Raw genomic sequence first — 26,753 nt, 5'->3', positions numbered from 1 at the left:
TTGTCTCACTAGTGTAAGAACCTGAAAGAGCGAATTAAAATTAGGAGGTACAATAGACATTGTGAAATGAAAGGAAACTGCTCAAAAGTAAAGAGCAACTGGGGTGAGGGAAAAGAGAAAAGAAAGAAGGGGAAATGATGTATGTATGTACACACAGGATAGCTACCATAGTTGTACTACTGACTTCTACCTCTTTACTGAAAGGAACAGTTAATGATTAGTTACTTGATCAATCTTGCATGTCTCTATTTGTTTTCCTGAGAAACCACTTTGAAGATATGAATACGTAATACAACAACCATTGTTAATTTCCTACCACTTTGTCTGTAACTCTGTATTACTTGTATTGTTCTTATGCTATATTGTAAATGGATGTCTGTTAATATGCTTTCCTTCTTTTATTTTTAAAGTAAATTAAAAAAAAGAAGATATGATATTTAAGGATTAAGGTTGGTCACTAATATTAAATGAACTAAACCTACAGCATAATACTTAGAAAATAAAAGGGTTAGTAAATGTGACAATTCAAAATTCATAAATAATTTCTACAAAGCAAACAATCTTTGCCCTTGGGATCAATCACCAAACATATATCCAACACCCACAAGGTCTAAAACCACACAAAAGTTCATGACATGATGAACATGATGCAGGTTCATAATTCATGATGCAGGTTCGTAATTCTAGCAGGAGAATTGCTAGCTCAAGGGCAGGCAGGGCTACATAGAAAGTCAAGGCTGGCCTGGACTATACAGTGAGAGCCTATCTTTAAAAAAAATTAAAAATAAAAGGTTATAACATCAACAAGTAGTTCTCATGTATGAAAATTAGCAATCTAACATTCGAAAGTTTCTGAAAACCAGTAAAGTGTTTTTAAATCAACAGAAAAATAGGACATATTCCGGTAGAGCAAACTTGAATTTTATATTAAGTTAATGCTACCATATGTAATAAAAGTATTATTCTTAAATGACAGTATCTCAGAAGACCTTAAAAAAAATCTCAACCATGTGATCATGTAATGTACAAAGATACTATGTATTTTCTGCCTAAGTAATGTACAAGATATTCACTAGCTATGTCACAGTAACATCAAATTGGTTTTATTATTTTCAGACACAAATCTCACAGCACATTTAAATTTCAATTTAGCAAAAAATAGTATTAGCAAACAAACCAAAACAAAAAGAAACTCAACAACCAGAAAGAGAAATATCTCCATCTCATACAAAGACGTGATAAATTCATCCTTAATAAAGAAAAATGTCTCCATAAAGAGGCACTAGATACGGAAGGAAAACTTACAGACAAGAAAATCCCAATGGCTAATCAATGGGTATATAAATAAATCATCAACCTCATACACTACCATCAAAATGCCAGTATCTCTGGACAAAGGGAAGAGGAGAGGATGGTGGGGGCGGTAATGATCAACATATGACATGTACATGTACCACGCCCCTAAAATGAACGTAATTACTATGCATTCCAAACATAAACCAACTAATAAAAAAATGCCCGTATCTACCCTTCAGAGTGACACAAATCTTTGCTCCGACATCACTACATGTTCGTGTCCAATGGGGGACGGACTAACATCTGTGAACACACAGAATGAGCACTACCATGACCTCCCACACTGAACTCTGGAATAGGAATCATAGAAAAAAGGATTTTTAGTGAGAAAATACTGAACTGTATCACATATATATTACTGCATATATTCTAGCTATTTTAAAAATTAGCTCTTCTGTATTTACTGAAGAAAGTCTGTGACGTCAAATTGGAAAGAAGTACACCGCTGCAGAGTCCACCTGTAACGGCTACAGTCGGGAGGGAGAGAAAATGTCAGCTGGAGGGGCCCGACCGTACTGGAGAGAAGTGGCCGACCTGCTGCGGGCGTTCTTACATGCAAACTGGGATGCGGTCCAGCAGATGGCTACACTAGACAGCACCGAGGCCTGTGTGTGCTTTCTCCTGCCCCTTGGGGTAACTACTAAGTGATGTGGGGGCTGCTCGACCACAGCACTGCGACACTGCCTGAGTGACCAGGGCTGGAAACGCACACCCTCCGCGTGGACAGCGTGGGGAAGGGCGAGCCCCGTCCCAGCAGGGGAGCACAGCCCACCACGGTGCTGCTCAGAAGGAAGGGCGCACAACTTAAAACTCAGGGGTTGTTTAGGTCTAGAATTTCCACTTAAAATGCTGGAACTGTGGGTAAGAGAACTACTGTAACTAAAGTGATTTGATGGCCTCAAAGGAGCACGTTTAAAGGAAGTAAGGAGAAAATAACATGCAGGAATTTAAAACTCAATCCAATAAAATATGTGTTCTAATCTGGCCTAACATGAAACACCTTTAAAATTAAACCATTTACACTGACATGCTACACCAATTTTTTTTTCAAATTGTATGTGTATATTCCCACTGACCATCTTGAAGTTTAAGTTCTGTAACTGTTTCCACTCCAGTTTTAGTAAGTAGTTGTAAAAAGGGTATCTTACAAAGCATCTATTTATATGTTACATACGTATTGTCACAGGTTCAATAATAAACAACTCCAGATTGCGCTGCTTCAAATCAAATACGTCTTCATAAAGCTCTGCCCGCATCCACTTCCTGCTGCGTGGGCCTCCCACTTCCTGCCTACGCACACAGCGTCCTCTCTCCTCTGCCGCCCTCTCTCCTAAGTCACCCCCTCCACCCTCAGCCCCCGTCTTACTGGCTATCGCACATCTTTAGGAAAGAGAAGAGGAAGGAATGAGGGAGAAAGTGCGCAGGCATGCGTTTATACGTAACAGATCCTGACCTGTAATGTTCGATTAAGCAAACGAAATTCTTCAAAATCCTACTGACAGGGCTAAAGAAAGGACCCTGACAGAGTTGGCCAGAGTTCCCACGTGTAATCAGAAGGAAACTGGGGAGCAGGGGATGCAGCTCAGGGGCACGAGCACCTGCCCGCAAGCGAGAGGTCCTGAGTTCGATTCCCAGTACCAAAGAAAAACCCTAAAAACTAAAAAAGCACTCCCACAGCAGTGAGAAATCCCAACGTGGCCAGGGTGAACTGAGGATGTTCAGCTATCCTGAACATCTCCAGTTACTCCTGGTACTTGTGATGTACAAAGCCTGAGAAGCAGAAGTGAAGGCAGGTGGTTACATCACAAGGGCACAGAATGCCAGGAAATGAATGAATTAAAAACAGAATTACCTATCTTGGATACATTATCTGTAAAAAGTGCAAAATGAGTATTGAAACTGTAAAGAAAGAGTTCAGGGATTCATTAACCTAATTTAGGGTATCCACAGTAAAAGTCAGTATGGGGTGGTAAGCGGATTGAGCCCAGGTCATTCCTACTGAGCTGCATACCCAGCCCGGCTCTTTTACCTTTTATTATTCTGAGACAGAGCATCACGAAGCTGCCCAAGTAGAATTCAAGTCTGCAATTCTTCTGCCTCGGTCTTCCAAAATGCTAGGATTACAGGTATGTACTACAGCACCTGGCAACCTTATAATTTATAGATACTCAAAAGACTCAAAATAAAATAATTATTTTTTTATAAAAACAGATCATACATCTTAAGCAAAAAAAGGATTTTTGAACTGCAGGTTTTCCTGTAACTTAAATATTCTTTTTAACGGTAAAAAAGCAATCAAGTAAGAGAAACTTATACCATAATTCATTAACCATTCCCTTGTGCCAAGGTATTTATACGGTTCCACATATTTTTCACTATTATAATGAGTACCATGAAGGATACCATCATACCCAAAACATGCTAATTCGGGAGTATTCTTCTGGCAAAGGCGCTGCTTCTTCAGAAACACCATTTTCATGTTCAATGTCTGTGATTCACCTTGGCAACGCGTTCTCCAGGACAGTCACTCCCCGCCCTTTCCTTCCGCGAGGGAACAGCTACCTTCCCGTACGCTTGCTGCGCGCTCTAGGCTGGAGTTACACATTTCCTGCAAGTACTTCTTTTGCACTTTTCACTGTCACTTTAGGCCACAACCACAGCAGCAATCAGGATGGCAACTCTCTGAGACACTGCCTCCATCGCCATTACTGCAGCATAATGAACGGGGCAGACGATGAGACCTAACATCTAATACGATAAAGAGTGAAATACAATGCCCTACGCTTTAGCAATTTCCTCCATAGGCAAAATTCACACTGTGTACATGATGGGCCTCTAACGCGCTTGCTCAGCAGAGCACACTTTAATCGTATCAATAACAAGTCCTTGTGCCCCCTGCAGTTGAAAGGACGCAGATATATATATCTACAATGCATATGATCCTCATGAAGCTATTTCGTCTCCAGGAAAGTTAAGTAAGATAAAAGGAAGACAAAAGATTCCTAAACAAAATGTAAACTCTTCTATGTTGAGATATGAGGGAGAAAAAGCAGCAGGTTTACTGCTGTCCAAAAACACCCCTTGAATGTAATTACACTTAGAGTTTCTAAGAGTAACGAAGTCTACTGAGAGGTACCAAGTCGTGTCAAGAGGAACATGCCAGGCACACTGGGTGAGAATTGCAATTCCCTCTGCTGAGCTTGCAACTTCTATGAAAAGTTACAAAATTCTAAGGGAGGAAAGAATAATGTTACGGCTGATGGCACTTTTTACAAAGTGAAATACTGTATTAACAAATATGCTATGCACCATAAAGCCTCAGGGATTTGTGAAATGATGTGTCACATGGTCCATGCCAGACACTGCACATCGACAACAGCACGAAGGTCTACTGTTGTGAGATCTTACAAAATGCATTTTGGCAAGTGGCTATGTCCAGCTTCACTCGGTACGTTTTCATAGGTGCAAATAAGCTCTGCACTAGCTTTTACGTAGGACGAGATTATGACATCTTTCCTAATAGAAATGCACCTTCTCAGAGTGAACAGGAATTCATCTTTTAGATCACTGAGTCTGTTCATACTTGGTTTCCTTCTACAATCTGCTCTAGTTATGTGTGTCCCAAAAAAAGTGGGCTATTTCTACCTGTGCTAGGTAGGTTAGACCTGTACAGTACAGGGTTCTCGGGTACTGACGTTGTCTAAGATCAAAGGCTGCTAGAAAAAAAGAGAAAGAGGAAGGTAACAGGGCAAAGCCATTCGCTTTAAAGCACGTCATTTCTGACAATGTAATAACCTGAATGACTTTTATTGCTACAATTAATGTACAATGTCAAAGAAGGACACAACGTTTCTAAAACACTCTTATTAATTTATATTTTAAAAGATCCTTAAGAATTCAGTGCCTGGTCACTGTTCTCCTGCACAGTATTCCTGTCCGAACTCTGGTTTCTTTGTAATGAGAAAAGGGAAAGTCAGCAAAACAAAATGCCACCGTTAAATTCTTTTGCAGCACTGTGTGTCCAAAACGTATGGAAACGCACACACCAAGGAAAAGGTTACTGTTCTTCCAGAAGGCATCTTCGCTTGGTTCACAGCCATCCTTCTGCGTATCCGTGCCGGCACTTCCCACGGTTTTCTCTCTCAGTCAGTGTGCCATCGGAAGGGTTACGGCATTTTCGGGGAACCACAGTGCCGTGGTTTTAGCGGTTATCTGGGACGCTGGGATTTAGACTGACCATCCTGTGTAGTGGTAGAGGCCAGGTATCAAGACACCTCAAAATATCAACTTAATTCCTGATTATGTATTTTCTTAATAAAACACAAGGTCACTGCCGGAGGACAGAATTAGAAGACGCTCCTTTGGCAAGAGAGGCTGCTGGGTGCACAGGAACGCTACTAAGTACGTCCTAACAGAAAGTTAACTCGGAAGCTTCCGTTTAGGGAAAGTGTAATTACTTCTTGAAACGCTTTTACTCTTAAGAATAAAAATGAAATGCAACTTCACACTATTAAATACAAAAAACAGTTGTGGTAAGAAGTAAGTATGAGGAATGTGATACACAGGTAACAGTCATGTTTATCTGGAATTTTTATTTGGAAGTTCAGCTTATTGTTTTATAAAAAGAAGATAAACTTTTCAAATTAAAATAAAACATTTTTACTGTAAGTCATTTCTCACAAACTTAAGACTTAATTAATAATAAATGAAAAGTGATTGCCTTATAATTAACTCACATATATTTTAGAGGCCTTGGGCTATAAAGTATATGATTTAAATCCAAATTACAGAAAATATTATGTGTTAATAATATAAAAAGTAGCACTATGCAGTTTATTCTAAAAATTATTCACAGTTCCTCATACCTGGATGATTTTACATTTCCAAATTTCTTTCTCTTCCAAATTCTTATAGCACTGTAACATCATGAAATCTGAGAATTAAGGAGAATTTTCAAGTCAATCCAAGGCACTACTCATTTCATAAATGAGGTAAGTTCCCAGAGACGTTGTCTACATTCCTCAGAGTCACACAGACTTGCTGCAAACCCTTACCGAAAGTTTCAACCTCAAATTCACTGACTGACAGCAGTGCTGGGAACTGAGTCCTGGGCCTCTTCTGTGACGTACACGCCAGGCTAGCGCTCTACCGCTGTGTTACAGTCCCATGCCCGACCTCTCGATTTAACCTTACGCCTTCTCCCACATGTTTCCTAATTATTATATTTTCAAGTGAGGCCTATTTTTTGTTTTCCACTAGTAAGATAAATATTGAATACTACTGTTGGTCTAAAAGAAGGGATGAAGTAAGGGGAGGGAACTTGTCCCTTAATAAGCAAGAAAATGCTCGTCCAACCTGTCCATATGTGGAAAATTAGGGTTACACTAGTAACACACATGTCTAGAAAATGAGTAAATAAAGTGAAATATGATATTATTACAATGTTAACTAAGATACACAGGCATTTTAATACCTGAACAAAATCACCCTAAGGTTATACAACTTTGAGACTATATCTTCAAGAGATTTTAGGTGTTTCATGTGTGTGGAAGAGACAAGCAGCTTAGTGGTTCAAATCTCCTCAAACAAAGGACAAACTAACATTTCATTTATGAAGACTGCAATATAGGATGCTCTCACTTAACAAGTTTACTAAATTTTAAAGGACTGCAATTCTTTGTCTCTTGTCTTACCCTGTTCCACTTATTTAAGAAATACTTCCTCTCCAATAGTCACCCCTTCCATCACAGTCTGTCAACAGTACCAAATATGTGAGGCACACCTACCTGTTCTACGCACTTTACTCACAAAATGCAAATACTGTACAGCATTTGTGATGTGGCTTTTTTGTAAAGCTCACAGATTTAAACATCTCTCCAAAGTTTTACATTGTTAGGCCTGTATGTGTACAGTTTCTGCAGTCTACAAATGAGTGATGGTATGTTCCTCCTCTACAGAAAAGGACTACACAAGTACTCAGAGTAAACAGATGATCACATTTAAAACTACTCATCAAAACAGAAGTATACATGGCATCACAGCTTTTCCCCAAGAACAATTTTAATAAATATATAGCATTACATGTATATATGATGAGCAAATTATTTACATGTGTCATTTTAATGTGTGTGTATATGTGTGTGTATATATATATATACACACACACACAACACAAATACAATCTAACTATGTCTATATACCACTGAAACAGTAATATAATTTAAAATGATCTTAAACAGGTATAATTTCACCCGAAAAACAAATATACCGGAGATAATTATCTACAAACAGTGCAATTCCATTTCTAGTGTTATGATCCTTATTCAATATAAAACATAGTAATTCAATGATGTGTACAATTTAATAAAGGATAAATAGAAGATTTAGTATCAAAGGATAAGTCTGTTTAGCATCAAAGAAAACCAAAGAGAATAAAAATTATAGCACTAAAGACTCAAAGAGGATCAAATACTGCCTACAAAGCCAATAAATTAAAAAAGTACATCAGATATGATCCAAAACATACATCATCACTTAGCCTATAACAAAGATATTTATCAAAGTGAAGTCTTACCCAACCAGGGAACTGAAATATAAATTACGTACTCTTAACAACAGAACGTGGAGCCAAACCGCCAAATTTAAATACTAGTCTCCCCATTTATGTCAACAATTTATGCCTTGGTTTCCCTTATCAATTAGCGAAGATAATAATGATACTACTTCTTTGGGTAGCTATGTGATTTAACACGTACACACAAAATACCTCATGTATTATAAGCATTATGTGTTTTAGTCTATTCCTATTTGTACATGTGAAACTTTTACTACTCCCCCAAGCTTTCTTTACTTCAAGTGTATCATCTCACTGAATCCTCTAGACAACCCAGGCACTAATTGTTTTACTGCTATTTTACAGATAAGGAAATTAAACCACAGTGAAAATAATGTCAGCGTTCACAAGAAACACACACAAGTTTCAAATAAACCAGAGTGGTTAGAAATCTCCATACTTAACCATTCACTAAACAATACTGCTTCCCAAGATATACAAAGATACTTCAAAATTAATGAGAAGACACAACTTACCAAACTGATACAAATGAAAGAAAAAAAAATCTTAATAGCTCTGTATTCTTTTAAAACTGAATTTATTACTAAAATGTTTCCCATAAAACTCCAAGTACAAATGGTTTCATTGGAAGATTCCATCAAAATTTTTTAAAAAAAGAAATAATATTTTAAAGAAATTTTTTTAAAGATTAAAAACACATTTCATCCCCTTTCAGAAGGTTAGTATTACCTAGCATTCCCTGATGAAGACTGTTTAGGAAAAAAAAAAATTAACAGAACAATACTTTCACAAAGATGTAAAATCCTCCTCATAATGTTAACAAAGAAAAACCAAAGATATATAAAAGAGGCAGCACATCCTAACAGGAAAAGTTAATCCCAGGACTGTAGTGTTGATTTAACTTTCAAGGCCTTCCCGGGAGAGGGGCGGGTACTAGTGAGGCCAAGCTCACCGGCGACACCACGCAGGCCTCCGGCACCAGTCCCCCTCAGTGAGGAGAATTAAACCGCTTTTCTCACCCTGACTCTGGTTTCCCACTTCCCATCCCTTCCCGCTTTCCCTTACTCAGCCCCTGGCTCCTTAGAACAGGGAACCACTGTTTGGCAAGCCCTCAGCAGGGAAGATAGATCAATCTCCCCCTTTGCACACTAACACCTGTGCACGAGTGTGCAAGTCAGGCTGCCCTTCCAGTGCCTGCGCTGACCTGCCTGACTCCTGCCCCGTGCTGTGCAGGACAGGGTGGGCGGGGCGGGGCAGCACTCGGGAGCAAGCAACCTTTGTTGTTTGGCCCCGGTTTATACCACTATATTACACTGCCATAATAAAGACTTCCTGTTCTCAAACTTGGCTTCCTTCCACAATTAACCACCTTGCAGGTCTTGACTCTAGCATAAACAATAAGAAAATATTAAAAATGAACTATGCAGTTACTTCCAAAAACATTAATACTTACATGTAACACATGTAATACAAAGGTATGTTAAAAACACAGTTAGAAACTAAACAATTACGAAAATATGAATAAAAGCTAAACCCTATCAAGTATCTGAATAAATGGAAAGGTACACTAAATGTACGGATGGGAAGACTATGTATTGACATTTTCATACTCTCAAAATTCACCATGCAACTGAATACAAAGCCTACCACGACCCTCTAATCCCATCTGCTTCATGTTTGTTTGCTTGTGTTCTTTTTAAAAACCTGTGCTAGGGACCAGGGATATAACTTAGTGGCACAGCGCCTGCCTGGCAAGTGCAAGGTCCTGAGTTCAATTCCCTGTACCAAAAACAACAACAACAAAAAGCCAAAGCTTGTGCTAAAATGCGTATCACAAAATTTACCACTCTGTGTTTAGTGTGTATGAGAAAAAAAAAACTTCTTAGTTTTGAATGAAGTCCAACTTAGTTTTGTTGCTGCTGCCTGTGCATTCGGTGTCACATTCAGGCCTACTCATCTCCTTCCTTCCGTCCTTCATTCCTTCCTACCTTCCTCCTGAAAATAAACTACTTCTAACAGGAAAACGCACAGGATCAAGAATATCAAAACAGCTTACTATAAAGCCTCAGGAGTCAGGACACCGCCACTGCCACAGGAAAAAAAACACAGCTTAAGAGAACAGAATACCAAGTTCCAAAAAAATCTACACTGTAAAAATATATTTAATAGTGATAACGTAATTTAACGTAGAACAGTAATTATTTTCAAAAAATAGCACTGGAAAACTGGAAACTGATAATAAAATTTCAACCCTGAGGCTGAACAAAAACTCATTTTAGCCAGGCACGATGGCACACACCTGTGGCAAGGCCAAGCTGGGCTACAAGGTGAGTTAAAGGCCAGCCTGAACTGCACCGTGAAGCCCTGTCTCAAAGGAAAAAAAAATAATCCCAGGCAGTTCACATATCTCAAAACAAAAGATAAAACTATGAAGCTCCGGGAAGAAAACAAAGGATATAATCTTTGTGACTTGGTAGATAAGAAACAAAAGCAATTACTCTAGGAGAAAAGAATAGTAATTTCTGTTCTTCAAATGATAACATAAGGAAATAAATAGGTAAGCTACAGATAAGGAAAGCATGTTTTTAAAACATACACAGGTTGAGCACCCCAAGCTGAAAATCTGAAATCCAAATGCTTCAAATCTGAAAACTCCAAAATTTGAAACACTCTGAGTCCCAGCATTTCAGACAAAATACTCAACCTGTATCTGAAGGATTTATATACAGAATCCATATAAACAATCTAGTTTTTTTAAAAAGTAGGCAAAAGAATGAGTTCACAAAGGAAGACATAAAGAGGGCACAGGAAAACATGCTCAGCATTCACTGCTTGTCAGGGTAATGCAAACTTACAACCACAGTGAGACTGCCCCTATATACCAACTAAAGTAGGAGATAAAAATTCCTCGTCTATGAAACACAAGAGAAAAAGCTAAAGAGCAATAAAAAAAAAAGTGCCCCTGATATATTTGGAAACGATGACAATATTCTTGGTAGCAATGGGTGTTATGACAGTGCCTACTTCTGTCGAAATTCAGCGATTTATTACCTTAGAATTGATGAGTTTCGGTCTATGTAAGTTTTACTATGCAAAAACAAACACACTTCGTACATTTTAAGTTTAAGTAGACAGCACTGCATCCTGAAAGGTTGAGAACTGGGTAATTCACAAGTAAATATTAGTGAATGGAAGTAGTATTTCCATGAAACTATTTGCGTTCATTTTGTCATCTCATCACCTAAGAACCGAAAACTACAAGTTCTGTGTGTGTGTGTGTGTGTGTGTGTGTGTGTGTGTGTTTACTTTCTCTATTTAGTCTCTACTGTTTGGGTGGCAAAACTGTAAAATAAGGCACATATGAAGTTTCTATACACGTTTGGCCATTTTTTTTTTTTTTTTACTAAACTTCCTGTTCAGGTCTCAATTAGTGGGATTATAATTCATCAAAAATATCAATTTTATAAATATATCAGCAACTATGATGTACTGTAAAGGGCTATTACCTGTGTTTGCTCTTTCTTATTCTGCGTTTAAAAGCAAAGGAAAATACTATTGCCAATTTGTGTTCATACTGATTTCTCTATACACTCTACCAACATTCTTGCATTGAATGTTGGCATTCTTACAGTTTTGCTTCTATTGTTAAACTGACTCACTAAAAAGTGTAGAAAAATTAAACAAGTTTTCAAATCAATAATAAATTTTTCAAATTAAAGGATATCTCCTAAGGCTACGTTTTTAATCAAAGTTATCAAACAGCTTAAAAACCAACTGTACAAAAGAGAAATTTGTGAATATTTTCTCAAAATAGGACTTTTTTTGTTTGAGACAGGGTGTCGCTATGTAGTTCAAGCTGGCCTTGAATTCACTATGTAGCCCAGACCGGTCTCGAACCTGCAGCAATCATCCTGCCTCAGCCTCCAAGTGATGGGATTACAGGCAGATGCCACCACACTGGCGAAGAACATGCTATATTGAACACTCCAGAATGTGGCAAACATGGATGTGTCTAATCTTATTGAATTTTAATTTTATTTAAGCACTAGATAATGCTACTGTTTGGTAAAAAAGATCAGAATTTCTTTAAAAAACAACTGTTTCCAAAGCAGGTATCCAAAAACCAATGTAAAAAAACAAAAATCCAGTATCAAAAACCTAAGAAAGTTTCAAAAAGGTCATAGTTATATTTCGTTGTTTAAATTTGCATTTTTAATGATTCACCATCAGTTTGGAACTGGAAGGGTAAACATTCTTCCCTTTGACGGGAAGGAAGTTAAACAGCAAAGTTTTTAGACTATGCGTTACGAACTTTATGTCTTCACAGACATCTTACTATGGTGTTTCATCTTTGCCTTGCAGGTGTATCAAGCTTGCCAAAGACTGGTCAATCCAACTTCACATGGAATGTGTGAATCACCGTGTGTGTAGGATCCATAGTGATTTAGGGCAAAGACAAACGCGACGAAGGCAATGGCCATGCTTTCAAGGGGAAAAGCCAAGTCACAGCCCTGCTAGAGGTAACAGTAGCCCCAGTTGGGGAAGAGGGCGTATCACAGACTGGAAAGGTGACCGCAGGGATACGGAACACACCATATCCGAAGTCCAGGCTTCTGAAACAACCCTTTAAAAATAACTGCACAATACTAACCATGACTTAGGAATACAAGGCAAAACAAAACAAACTTAAACCCATCCTGAAAGTTGTTGGTAATGGTAAAGACAGAAGTTTATCCCAAAATGTCCTTGTGCAAAAAACATGTATTTTAATGTATATGAATTTATTAGCAAACAGAAACCATTTAAAGATCCGTATGTTTTTTAGTTTTATCTTAAAAGTACCTAAATACATACTTGCATCATCGCTTTATAATCACATGAAACTAAAAATGGATAGGCACACCACCATTAAAAGGAATTACTACGTGACTAACTGTACAAGACGTTAAGTCCATCCTTAAATTAATTAAGTTTGTTTCAGGAGTTCTATCAAATGCAATGCTAACTTCTTAAAAGAGGAGAAACTAGGTTCCACTGTAGAAGTGACTGAACCCTTCCAGCGACCTGCAGTTCTCTAAAAACAGTCACTTCACTGCAACCGACTCTCCCTTCCTTCTCAGGCCTGCCAAATCTCAGACAGAACTCTTTTCACGCAGCTGGTAAGACTTCATACTAGTTACATCAAAACACTGACTACAAACTGAAAACTCAGAATAACCAGAGACTAGTGTGTGAAATAAAAATCTAGCATCAATGTATACACAAAAAATACACGTCTCTGTATACACAAATTCTTGCTGGAGTTCCCAAGCACTTATAACATAATCAAATATAATTTAAGGAGAAACATTTAGAAACCAGGTGTTTACAATGTGAAAGAGAGAGAGTGCTGATAATATTGTTTCAAGACCAAACTGACACTCTAACTTTGTAACCACAATAACTGACTGCCCATATAATCTGCCACAGACTTAAGTGCGGAGACGCTAGAAAGCATCTAAGAAAGTGGAACTGGATGCAGAAGTGAGATAGCGCCACGTTCATTCTATGCCTCCACCCTTCTCAATGAGGACTGCCACACAAAAACCAATGTAGGAGACTCGTGCAGTCTAGGGTGGGTTTTAGGAAAACTTTTTCTCTCCTCTCTCTCACTAGGTAATAAAAATACCACATTGAATGTATACAGTTAAGATAACATTGAGGTTTAAATGTTTAGGCTAATCTTTAATTTAACAGCTTAAAAAATTATGGAGAAGAAATCTCTCAAATCTATCTTCTGAAAATCAAATACGTTCAAAGACAGGAATTACTTCATTTCTACTTTTGCACAGATGTATCAACTAATCTCAAATCTGTGGTTCCTAATAAACAAAAGATAAAAATTCACCACACTTTAGTGACACAAAAGCACAAAGTGACCTTCATTAGTAAGTTTTTAAAAAATCTTCACTTTTCTCATATTTAATGAGAAATTTTCTGATATTTAATCACTTGTTCTAGAATTCTAAGTTTTATTAATCCAGCAAAAAAATAACTCATTATTCAAGTGAAGTGTCATTATTCAAGTGAAGTTATCTATTAACCATTTATCATTTATTTATCATTTGTTATTCATTGAATGTAGAAAGAAAGAAATACAGAGACACTAAGATGGCCCATAAATGTATCCAAAAAAGCACCTCTCTCTCAAAACAGGTAAATGCTTACATAGATCTCAAAATCCAAAATTGGATTTTCAATTTAACCTTTAACACTTAAATCACATATTTGTACATAACATAAAGGATTAAGTTTTTTTTTTGTTGTTTTTGTTTTTTTTTTGGTTTTTCTCCGGTACCGGGAACCGAACTCACGACCTTGCGCTGGCCAGGCAGGCGCTTCTTGCCGCTGAGCTAAATCCCCAGCCCCAAGGATTAAGTTTTTAAAAGTAAAAGTCTCAGGTACTTTTTTATTACATTTTAAAAGCTGGTGGCAAAAGGAAACAAAAATAATTTCCACGTGATACTATAAACCACCTATAGCTTTTTAATTATAACCCTGATAATTTTCATAATCCCACATCTAATTGAAATATTTTCTTCATTTCAGAGAATATACAACAAGTTCAGTCTCTCCCTTGTATTCTACAAATAACTCTATACAAAATCAGGATCCATACAATTTCTGAGGGATTAAAAGTTTTATAATTACTAGAATCATATTTGCCAATTATGACCTTCATCTCAACATACACATACCTGTATACGTATACTTTGTATTACTAAGTGACACTATTCTCTTAATACTTTATACAGAATGTATTTCACCACTGCAGCTATTATCCTCAAAATACTTAATGGAATGAAGTCTGATTCTCATCATACTTTTTATATAAGAGAAAAATTTCAGATAAAAAATGCTAAATTATTTGCCAAAGACCTAAAAAAGTTTAAAGGCAAAGCATAAAATATCAATTGGAATCTATACTAATAACCATTTACTGATAAGCTGTATGTGCTATCTCAATCATATAAAAATAAACATTTAAATTCACATATAAACATGGACAAATAAATGAAAAAGCGAGGAAAGTAAGAAATTTCCTGTACAGCCTGAGTTACATAGAGAAGTGTGGTTTTAAAATCCGAGCTGCTAAAGAGCTGCTTCTAGTGAGAAACAGATGCTAGCTCGAAGAAACAGAAGAAAACAGACATGCCACATTCAACAGAAGAGCATTACGACTCGAGAATTTCACAGAATCCAGCAGACATACACAATGAGTATAGTGTATCTCTGACCACCACTGAAATATATCTTCATAGAAAATTAGGACTTATTTAAAATATAAGATTATAAAACATATGTATACTTAAGATATACTGTAATTATAAAAATTTCACTTTAAATCAACAATGTTTAAACAGAATATATATGCACATATATTTGTGTGCATATATATATTGTTTTTTGAGACAGATCACATTATAACCATAAAACCTTTTATGGTATTGCTTTATATCCAGCTACTCTCAAAAATACTAATAAAAACATTTAATTTCCTCTTCATTACCTTTTCAAAATCTTACAGAAAATTTATGTTACCTTTTGAACAAAATCAAAGAAGGATGGGGACTTAAATATAATCAATTCTAAAGTAATATTTAACCACCATTTCCTTCCAGGAGATTTTCACAAAAAACCAGGTAAGGGCATTTGGTATTAATGCAATCAGTAATGAAAATCTTAAAATAGAAGGTAATGAAAAAAACAAAAGGCTAACACTATGCAAAAAGTATTACCAGGATTAGATGATAGCAGGCTGCTGTCTTAGAGCTCAAAATGACAGGAAGGTACTAAATGTATTTGAGGAAAATCAAAAACCTTTGCTGAGATACCAAAAAAGATGATTTTATTTTCTTGAGATAGGGTCTCGCTACCGTCGTGGCTAACGCTGAACTCACCAGGTAACCCCAGCTAGCCACACTCACAGCTGTTCTCGGGCCTCAGTCTCCCAGGTGCTGCAGGCAGGTGTGCGCCACTGCACGCAGCTACCAGGAGAAGATTACTCCACTTTCTAAGTCACTACTACATGTTTACAGTAATGACGTTTACACTCCTCTCACGTACTTCTGTACATGTACTCAGCACAGCCTGATTTATTTGACTCCCCTCCCGGCCCTCCCTCTACCTCTCCGTCTCTTTCCCCATTCTCATTACGATGTTTTAGTTCCCGTTTGAGACACACAATGATTACATCTATTGTGCAGCCGTCACACGGACACCACACATCTTAAAGCCCCACCCCCTCCTGGTCACCTTCCCATTTACAAAAGATCTATCTCATTTACTTTTATCTATCTTTTATTTTGCCCTTATTTGTATTTTGCATTGCGCAAACGAGAGAAATCATACAGGATTTAAGCTTTTGTGTCTGATTTATTTCATTTAAGATTATGTTTCCCAAGTGTATTCACTTTCCTACAAATGTCTCAAATTTATCCTTCTTTATAGCCAAATAGTATTCCATTATGTATAGGTACCACATCTGCTTTACCCATTCATCTGTTGATTGACATACAAGCCACTTCCAAGACTTAGCTATTAGGAACTGTGCTGCTATGAACATTGATATGCATGTATTGCTATAATAGAATGCATCTTATTTAACTAAGAAGCCTCAAAAAAGATACTACCTATTTTTTTAAAACAAATAAATATTAAGATTAGCTAGAAATGCCTTCATATAATTTCTGAAATAAAAATATTACTCATTTTCCTACATTATGTTAAATACACATACAAAAACCTGTTAAAATGTTTATATCCTCCTATTGGAAAAAGCGCTGAATCATCTAGTAGCTCTAAAAAATTTAAAACAAAGAGGATCACCAATTCTCTAGGTTTTTTTTTTTTTTTTGGTTTTTCTCCAGTACCGGGAACTGAACTCACGACCTTGCGCTTGCCAGGCAGGCGCTTTGCCACTGAGCTAAATCCCCAGCCCCCTCTAGGTTTTTAACTGTTGTTTCAAATTAATCATGCTCAACTTCATCCCCAACCCAGTGGCATGTTCTGCATTAAATATTACATAAGATTTTTTTAAAATGTTGTTTATTTATTTTTGCAGTTTTATGTACACCATTATATTATGCTTATGCTTGGGATTTCATTTTCACACATTTCAAAAATTTATACCAAAACTTAACAATCTTTAGGACAGCTGCCATAGTATTCCACGTTAATTACGTTAGAAGACGTTAGCCAGTGCTCGCTTTGGCAGCACATACACTAAAAAAAAAAAAGGACTTTAGCCAAAAATTCTGAAACTTCATATAGCATTCTGGATTTTTTGTTTGCTTTTTGCAGTAATTTTTACTTGCTTCCCATATTTGTAACAGAAATTAATAAATTTAAAATTACGTAACTTCCTTAGATGAAGAAAAACAAATGTTTTGTTTTATAGTACTGGGGACTGCACCGACGGCCTGCTGACTGAGCTACATCCCCAGCCATTTATGTTTGAGACAAGGCCTCACTAAGTCACCCAGGCTGACCTGGCCGACTGCTGGGGCTGCAGGCTGTGGCACCACGCCCAGGTACAAATCATATACTCTTCATGACTACAATAAACCACATCATTTCAAAATCATATAGCTAGAAAAAATGTTGTGAATATGTAAGTTTATTCTGTTGTACATGTTTAATTTCTGTGTCCTCAGTTAGTTTAACAGGAGTTCACCTAAAGATAATTTTTGGACGACATCAGGAAGGGCTCACTACCTGCACCTCTGCCGCTAGCCCTTGCGAAGACTGACCTGACGGTCCCTTCAAATGAGGTCTCCGTGCGGCCCTCTCACTCCCTCTCACCCAGCTCTGGGAAAGGAGCCAAAGGCTAGAGTCAGTCCCCGGGCCTTCAATAACATCCACTATGCAGTAGCCGAGACTCCTCCTCAGCATTATGTTTAATTATGAAAAGGAAGCACCAAAACAAACAAACAAACAGAGAAAAAAAAAAACAAAAACAAAACCTACCTAGGCCATCTTTTCACCTTTCTTTATTTCATGAGAGAAGCATTTAACACATTCATTTGATGAGTAATAAGGAAGTGCTAATGAAGCTTGCCAATAAAATCTGCCTTATCATCAATGCTGGTATCAACTTTGTAACATACTAACGCAGTGTAGCAACTACGGTTTTATGAGACAAAACAATAATCTCAGCACAAAGGTTTTAGATCAGGTTATTTTAGTGGCCTTTATATACAAAGCATTGTCAGCTTCTCTTGTCAAGGGAAAATTAATTCTGTTGTGCTCAAAATCCAGATTATCATTCTTATCTACATCTAAATGCAGAGTATGTGTGAAGTTAATAAATGGGTAATACCTGTGTTTCCAAAGCACCCTTACCACTAAGTAACATTTACGGAGGCCTTAGGCTGTGAACTTTTGCACTTTCTCTGTGATGAGAAGGATGAACACGGACTTTCACCCCTAAAGACAACGCCCCGGCGCGGGACTTACCTGACAAGATTCTCGTTGTCTCCGGTCCCTTTGCATGTCGCACACTCGGTTCTCAGGTCTTCAGCCTTGGGCTTCTTCTGCAGCACCGACTGTCTCTGTCTTCTCTCTCTGGGAACTCTTTCCTGCAGCCCAAGGGAGAATAAAATCACACAAAATCAGAATCCGAGGGCAATGAGTGACTGAAGAAGAAAGTTTCTCAAAAACGGTAAAAAGTGCTTAACTTATTCCAACCTCATGTTTTTCTTCCTCAGGAATGAAGCTTCGCTTCCGTCCTCTGGTTCTCTAAAAGAAAAGAAATTCCAAGAAAATATCTAGTATGTAAATACTGATACAAATAAATTTTCTCCGCTAAATGTCACCACTTAAATTAATTTGGCAAGTTAATATTTCTAATATTAGAATTCTAATAATATTTTTAATATTTCTAATTTCTAATGTTTCTAATTTCTGTTATACTGCTCCACTGCATTTTGTTCTAATTTATGTCTTCCAGAAGAAAATCATAACAGAATAGGCACACTTTGAAATGCTTTTTTTCCCTCTCACCCTGTAGCTGTTGGTTTTTCTGTGGTCTCCTGCTACCTTTAAGGCATCTTTCTCCTGGTCACTCGTCACATTCCTGTCTTTCCGATCTGATATTCTATCCACACTTCATACAATCTGCTGCCCACACTCTCACGGCAGGCTTTAACCTCCTGCCTTTCTGCCTGGGTCTCTTTCACTGGTTCCGTTTCTTGTCCACGCGTGGCGCTCAGGGTTTCCATTGTTTTCCTGAGCGCCTCTATTTGCTTATCCGTGTCTGCTTTAATGTCTTTCCTTTTGATAGTCATTTCGTCTTGCACTGTACGGATTATTTTTTCTATGGCCTCTTCCACTTGTTTTCTCACTTCTGCTGCTATCACTTCACAGAGTTCCCTTTGACGGCTTCCGATTTCCTCTCTTGGAGCTCTTGACCCGTCCTAGGTGGGCTGGGTGTTTGAGACTGCACTTTGCTTCTTTGTCCTGTCACTTTCTATTTTATTTTGTCCTCTTCGTTGATGCTTGTAGCCTTCTTACATTAGACAGCCTTATCACCTGTGTCGAGGCTTTGCTAGGAAGCGTCCTTTCCCCCGGATGTCTCCTAGATGTAGGTGATTCTCAGTCTTTATGTCCGTCCCAAGAACTCACCTTCTCAATGTATGAAGACTGAGGAGTTGCTGTCTATTTGACTTAGGCCCATTCCTCTGGTAATGGACTATGGTGATGGCTATGACTCCTTATAATCACAGTGTTGTACGTTATCTCACCTTATTGAAAAGTTTTTGCACAACTGAAGAAATCAACACAGTGATACGAAAGCCCATGGAGTGGGAAAAAATCATCACCAATTGTCTCTCAAAGGACTTCTATCTAGAATATATAAAGTACTGAAAAACATCAGACCGCCCAAATTCAAAGACCCAATCCAAAAATGGGCATCTGAGATGAATCTGCAATTCTCAGATGAAAATATACAACCAGCAAATAAATATATGGAAAACTGTTCAACCTCACTGGTCATTCAAGAGATGCAAATTCAAATAACACTGAGATTCCATCTCACCCCAGAAAAAATGGCTATCAACAAGGAATCACCCATAACAAATGCTGGCAGGGCTGCGGGGAACAAGGAACGCTTCTCCAATGTTGGTGGGAGTGTCGACTGGTGCAACCACTGTGGAAATCAGTGTGGAGATTCCTCACAAAACTAGGATTAGAGGTGCCATTCAACCCAGCTATTCACCTTCTGGGTATCTTCCCCCCCAAATTAAAAACATTACACACATTATACACATACACATACAGCAATGTATGTGTACCCATGTTTATGGCAGCACACTTGGTTACAGCTAGATCTTGGAAACAACCCAAATGCCCATCAACTGAGGAATGGATAAAAGAAGATATATAAATACAGATAGATAAATACTGATAGATACAGATACAGATATACATATAGATGTATAGATATAGATATATGAGTACTACTCAGCCATAAAGAAGGATATACTGGAGACTTTTATAGATAAATGGATGCAATTCAAGACCATACTCATAAGTGAAATAAATCAGACCCATAAGAGTAATAAACATTGTGTGTCTCACTAGTGTGAGAAACAAGAAGTAAATAAGGTCCAAAATGTACAACAGATATTGTGAATTGGGAAGAAACTTCAAAAGAAAAGACAAACTGATGGGGAAAAGGGAAAAGGAAGGAAGGAAAAAAGAAAAAAATATATGCACAAGATAGTTAAGATAGTTACACAGCTAATTTCTCTTAGCTCATTGAAAAGAAAAGCTTGTGCTAACATTGTTTGGACAGATATCATGCCTATATCTTGTACTCTGAGTAACTACTATGACAACAGCAATACACAATGTATTAATTAGTGTAACTCTCCTACCACCCTGCTTTGGAACTGTTTTATTATTGTTTTTATTTTTTCTCTTTAAAATTAAAAAAACAGTGTTTTTATTTTAAATAAATATTTGATAAGAATAAACTGTCCCAAGCTGTACTAGAGGATTTTTCAATTCTTCATATTTACCACACAATTATGATTTACTTGGTGCATTTAAATTTTCATAACTCATCTCCTGACTTCTGTAGCTGAACACTATTAAATCCGGGGCATCTATCACATCTATCACATCTACTGTGTGCCCACATCTGTGGGATGAAAAGAGACAATACTTCATAACCATGAAAAGAGGGAGGAAACAACCTCACAAGTCCTCGTATCCTAGTTAAAGTAAAACCAGTGGAAGGAATTCAGTCAAAATGTAACACCTCATATTTCAGAATATATCTGCCATTTGAAAAAGGCATCCAATCTTCAAAAGTAGTGTTTAGTACAATAGTGCTTACAGCCAGTATGTACCAAATTTCCAACCAAGGGCTGGGGATACAGCTCAGTGGCACAGCACCTGCCTGGCAAGCATAAGGTCCCGAGTTCGATTCCCAGTACCAATTAAAAAAAAATCTCCACTCCCATAGCACAGCCTCTGTAGATTTATGATCTCCAAATGCAAATCACTGTTCTTTAGGTATTGGAAGAATCACCATTTGTCTTACTTTTCTTGTTGCTAAGACAAAATGCCTGGCACCCAAAGTTAAAGGAGGAAAGGTTTACTTGGCTCATAGTTTGTAGAGGTTTCAGTCCATAACTAGCCGGCTCTAAGAAAAACAGTGCACACTGGGGAGAAAGCAGCAAAGCAACAAGGGATGACCACCCCTCTTTGTATCCCTTACGTTTTATCCAAGTGCTCAGGGCGGGACACCCTTAATCCTACTGCCCTTGATCCTAGCGCTGCACCGTGAATCAAACCCAGCATCACATACTCTAGATCCAGCCACCCTGAAGAAACCCCACCTAGGATCACATGAGGCTTTGGCGGCACACCTAGACACAAGCCTTAACACCACTCTCACAAGTTACTCAACAGTTCAGATTTTTAAAAGAGTTACAGTAGGAATCAAATAATTCCAAACAGAATTACTTTCTAAAATAAATTATTTTCTTAAATTACTGTAATTTCAAGTTTTTACATCATAAACTCCATTGTTATTTAATAACATGCCTAATCTCATACTATGAAATCTGCCCCTAGACAACCAGGAGTCAATTAAAGTTATTCCAAAAAAATAAACTTCTAGTCTATGTGCCCATTTACATTTATATTACTGATCAGCATGTTTTAATTACATTTTGGAATTAATTAGAAAGAAAAACTAAGTCTGTATCTTTAAATGCAGGCCCCGCACCTTCTATTCTCACTCTCGAAAAACAGCAGTAAGCCTTGCCTCTAAAAAATATCAACCACAGGGCTGGGGATATAGCTCAGTGGCACAAGCGCCTGTCTAACAAGTGCAAGGTCCTGAGTTCGATTCCCTGTACCAATAAATAAATAAATAATTTAAAATCTCAGCCATCGCCCATAAGTACCAGCATCCAGCGTGTGCTAAGCTCCTGCTGGAAACTCACAATCTCAGCCTCACTCCAATAAATTCAATTAGAATGTGCCTGTTAACAAGAATTCGAACTAAATCATGTACACATGAAGACCACCCGTACAGAGTCCTTAACATCAGCATTTCAGTTGATATCAAGTTCTGACTCTTTCTGACCAGCTCATTCTATATTCTTCTCTTTCCTTTCTGTGATGCTCTCATTACTCAATGCTTCAATTTCTGTCCCAGAAAAAAATTCATCTCAAAATTTAATCGCATTATATAAAGAAAGGATCAAGAATTTTGCTTTAACAGTTAGACTGAAAATAATAAATGATTATACTAATACAGAAATCATGAAAGATCTGACAAAAGTTTTGATTACTTTTCCCTTTTTTTGTCGATCTATCATCCATTGTCATAATTTACATATACAGAACTTTTTAGTAAGGTTTGAGAATAGTAAACTATACTAAGAGGAAAAGATTAAAATGATTCATTTTAGTTCAATTAATTTCTGAACAATTTCTGTTCAGTAGGCTTTTACACAGCTCCACACTCCTTTCATTTAACCTATCTTTCAGGTAATGAAGTACCATCCAGTTTTGAATTGATTTTTCAAGTATATATGTTAATGTGGCAAGTTCATGTTTTCAATTCTTTGAAGAAATGTAATTTCGAATAGAGCATCCCTCATCCAAAATGCAAGAAACTAGCAGTTTTCACATTTAGAGATTTTCAGACTTTAGAATGCTTGTATAGGCTTTAACAGTTGCACATTTTTAATCTGAAATTAAAAAAACACTGAAATCTGAAATACTCCAAGATCTGAGACTTTCTGAGTGCTGATACTCAGAAAATTTCAGATTTTGAGGCATTTCGTATTTCTGTATTTGAGAGGTTTAGCCCAGTTATGTTATGAATAAATATGAGTAACTCTGGCAAGTGTTCAAAATACATGCATAGTAAGCTCATTCTTCTGTACATACGAATATATGTATAATACACAATTACTAAAAAAGTTTCCAATGATGGAGCTATACTGAAGACAAATCACAGATTAAAATTCATAAAATATTAAAAGAAAATGCTGTGTATTTTGATGCCCATGAAAACAAAGTGGGAACAAAGTGCCATCTGCTCTGCTGGCTACCAACTAACAACAGATGTAGCGACAATCAAAAAAGGAGTGCTTCCCTTCTGGCCAGTGGTTTGTGGAGTTATTTTTATCTAATGTAGTTTATACAACAGGGTGATGAAAATATCTGAAGAATAAAAAGAAAATGATAACCAATATGGTTTAACTACTATAAATTAAAATAACTATAGAATTAAATATAAGGTATAAAAATACATTTACATAAGTTTCCTATAAAACTCTTCTCACTGATAACAGAATATACAAAGTAAACTCCTGAAGCTCCATCTGTTCTTCATTCTATTTCATAGTCCTTGAAATAAATAAAAATAATGGCTTTCTAAGAGGCAAAAGCACAACAGGAATTTTTAGGTTCCGAATAAAATTACTTGAGCCTAAGAGTGCCCAGGGTGGATCTCATCCCAGTTTTCCAGGTGCATATTTGAGTGAGTCAAGGATGTTCTAGTTCACCACAGAATCGTCTGGCTTTCTTTAAGAACCTACAACAGGCAGATGCTTCATCATCTGTTAGTATATCAGAGGTCACCCTGAGTGTAGTAGTAGGTATCTCTGGTATCTAAATCACCCATAAAATTTATCTTTTCCAGCACTATAATAATGCAAATTATTAGTATAAAGAGAAGTAAAATAAAGCAGTGAGACCTGGTCATTCCAATAGAACAGACTCCAAAGGGTTTCCATGTTTTTCATATATATGTGATACGTGTGTATGTATGTATAAACTTCCTATTTTTAGATTCTCAAAACTGTGGTCGTAACATCATTAAATGGCTACACTGCGTATGCGTGAAACAAGTTAGAACACAACTGTAAAGAAAGTAGACACAAGGATATTCGGTTATTTTTCAAATAAAAACTACCCCTTAGAACAGGCTTCCTAGCTCACAGTGTTAAGACAGGAAACCACACGAGTAAATACCTCCTTGTTTCTCTGGTGTGAGAAGCTGCAAGTGTAAATAAGGTCCAAAATGTATAACAGATACTGTGAAATAGGAAGAAAACGTTCAAACAGAAAAGAAAACTAGGGAGGGAGGAGGGGAAAAGGAAGAGAAAAGAAAAAAAGGATGAGAAAACAAGGAAAAATGAAACAAAGCTTTTGTAAATAAGCAGGGGAAGAAGGGCTGAAGGGGGTGGGGGGACGGGGAGAGAATCAGGTTATACCGTGCACAGATACCAGCTCCATACAAGGAACGTCACCATTATGCATACCTAAAATGTACCAATAAACTCCATTAATATTTTAAAACCGACAGAAAACCAACGAAACGTGGTTAAATCCCTTTCCAAAATAATGATCTGAAAAAAACAGTGCAACCGGGAAAACTGGTTTTCCATCAAAGCTAGTGAAGTTTTTACTCCTTAAAGAAATGCTGCTAAAAAGTACTTTGATTATTTATTGCACTTATTTTGAAAAAGATGAAATATATAAAACATAACAAAATTTGTGTCAGGAAGAAAGATCTGAGAACTTCAAAGAAAATAAGATGATGCATATGTGTTTAAGAGCATGGAAAGACAGCGCTCCGAGTCCTCTGGCACTTGTTCAGAAGATGAAAAGTCACCGGGTGACACAGAGTAAGAAATACAAAAAGAAAATCTGAAAGCTTTCAAGTTACATTACAGTTATTAGGACACAAGCCCAACAGTACAAACATCAATTTTAAAGTAACTTCAAAAGGAACATGGATAAGCTAATTTATATTTTTTTCCCAAAAGTAACTGCCTTGCCTAAAAGGAAAATTTTCCACATGAAAAATAACACAGAAAAAAAATGTCTAAGTAAAAAGGTAGTTAAACAGAAGTATCCCTACAATTCCGTAGTTTCGCCATGAAATATGATTAACATACAAGAACGAGACCAATTCCCTTGTGAACAGGACCGTTCCGTCTACCTGAAGTTCGGCACCATAAGACTACAGTTACCAAACCAGTAAGTACACAAATAATGACTTGTAAGTGCAACTAAGGTACAGTACCGTACAAAATAAAGTCATAGATCATTCAGTCTCACCTATAATTCACTCATCAAATTTTTCTTAAAATCAAGAGTTATTTTTAATATCTTTATTACTGCTACAAAACCCATCTGAAAAATGGGTATATGGGCCAGGCATGGCAGCAAATGCCTGTAATCCTGGCATTGTGGGAGGCAGAGGCAGGAGGATTGCAGTTTTAAGTAACAAAGAAGCTGGAGATGTACTTCAATATAAAGGTCCTGTACTTAAGCCATATATACATATACCCTAACAGGCTTTTTCACTATTCAAAGAAATGTTGCAATGTGTCAGAGGGGGAAAAAAAACAACCACAAAGATAGACTTCAAGGCTGGAAAGGAAGGGCAAGAGGATAAAGTGGAAAAAGGAATACAGAACGCTGGCAGAAACACCGACTACATACGGGATCACGATAAGTACTCTAACTGTAAGCAGGAGGAACGTGGTGTAGAAGTATAAAAAAGGGTGCACGACACATCGAAGTCAAAGGAATTGGACTTAACTACACTTCACAGACATACTAAACAGTAGTACAGATCATGTCATTACCTCACACAATCCTCCCCGCCCAGTGCAGAAAGCCCTCCCAACAGCATCGCTGGCCGCTGAAAGCCTCAACTATTCCAAGGAACAAGAGGCGGGCACCCCACTGTGAGAAAACATTCCGGTCGTTGCTCTGTTTTACCGCCAGAAAATCCACTGCCACTGCCCAAGCAGGCATGCATTACAACTGCTTAAGTACCTGAAGAGAAATGACCAGACTTTATCATATGAAAACTCTGTACATTCTCATTCATTTACTACACTAATAAACATAGAAAAGGCTTGATCACAATGTGATAAGGACAGAAAATGAAACAGCACTATGGGAACCACATTCCAATTATTCCTTGGAGTATCCTTTCTACAATATCCTCACTCAAGTCACTTTCTCTAACATGTAGTAATATTAGCTTTTGCTCTCATAACTCATACGATCAAACCTGAAGGCACAGAGAGTGATGAGGAAGAACTAGGGCATGGAAAGCTTGTGTGCAATTCTGCTTTTTAAAATGTGAGACCCGCAATCTCCTTAACCGTCCAGAAGTCTGGCATCCAAGTGTACAAGAGAGCACTGTATTCCTACTGAGTCTGAATTTCTGAGAGAAAAGGATATCCACAATGACTGTCATGGAGTTACTCAAAGAAAAAGCCGCCAATCA

The 26,753-nt window shown here is 37.3% G+C and overlaps 1 protein-coding gene and 1 long non-coding RNA gene across 20 annotated transcripts in view; one reads left to right on the top strand and one right to left on the bottom strand.

The window, feature by feature from the left end:
- Positions 1-26,753, bottom strand: part of Phf14 (PHD finger protein 14) — a gene marked incomplete at its 5' end in the record, with an annotated part of 271,885 nt that overhangs the window by 179,101 nt on the left and 66,031 nt on the right. For 18 of the 19 annotated variants that reach the window (XR_001234651.1, XM_013515972.1, XM_013515964.1 and 15 more), the window contains 2 exon segments: positions 18,428-18,549; positions 18,659-18,709. Coding sequence is in view for 18 of the 19 variants with exons in the window: in XM_013515972.1 (XP_013371426.1) it covers positions 18,428-18,549; positions 18,659-18,709 (173 nt within the window). 19 annotated transcript variants of the gene reach the window in all.
- On the top strand, positions 3,237-7,020 carry LOC106148900. Its single transcript, XR_001234652.1, has 3 exons — positions 3,237-3,482; positions 5,683-5,757; positions 6,271-7,020. It is a non-coding gene; the product is annotated as an uncharacterized LOC106148900 (long non-coding RNA).

The sequence above is a fragment of the Chinchilla lanigera genome, unplaced genomic scaffold (genome assembly GCF_000276665.1).
Source record: "Chinchilla lanigera isolate Chin_1 unplaced genomic scaffold, ChiLan1.0 scaffold00031, whole genome shotgun sequence".
Classification (NCBI taxonomy): domain Eukaryota; kingdom Metazoa; phylum Chordata; class Mammalia; order Rodentia; family Chinchillidae; genus Chinchilla; species Chinchilla lanigera.
Note: the sequence above shows the minus strand (reverse complement) of the source record. Positions and strands in the feature narration are given on the sequence as shown.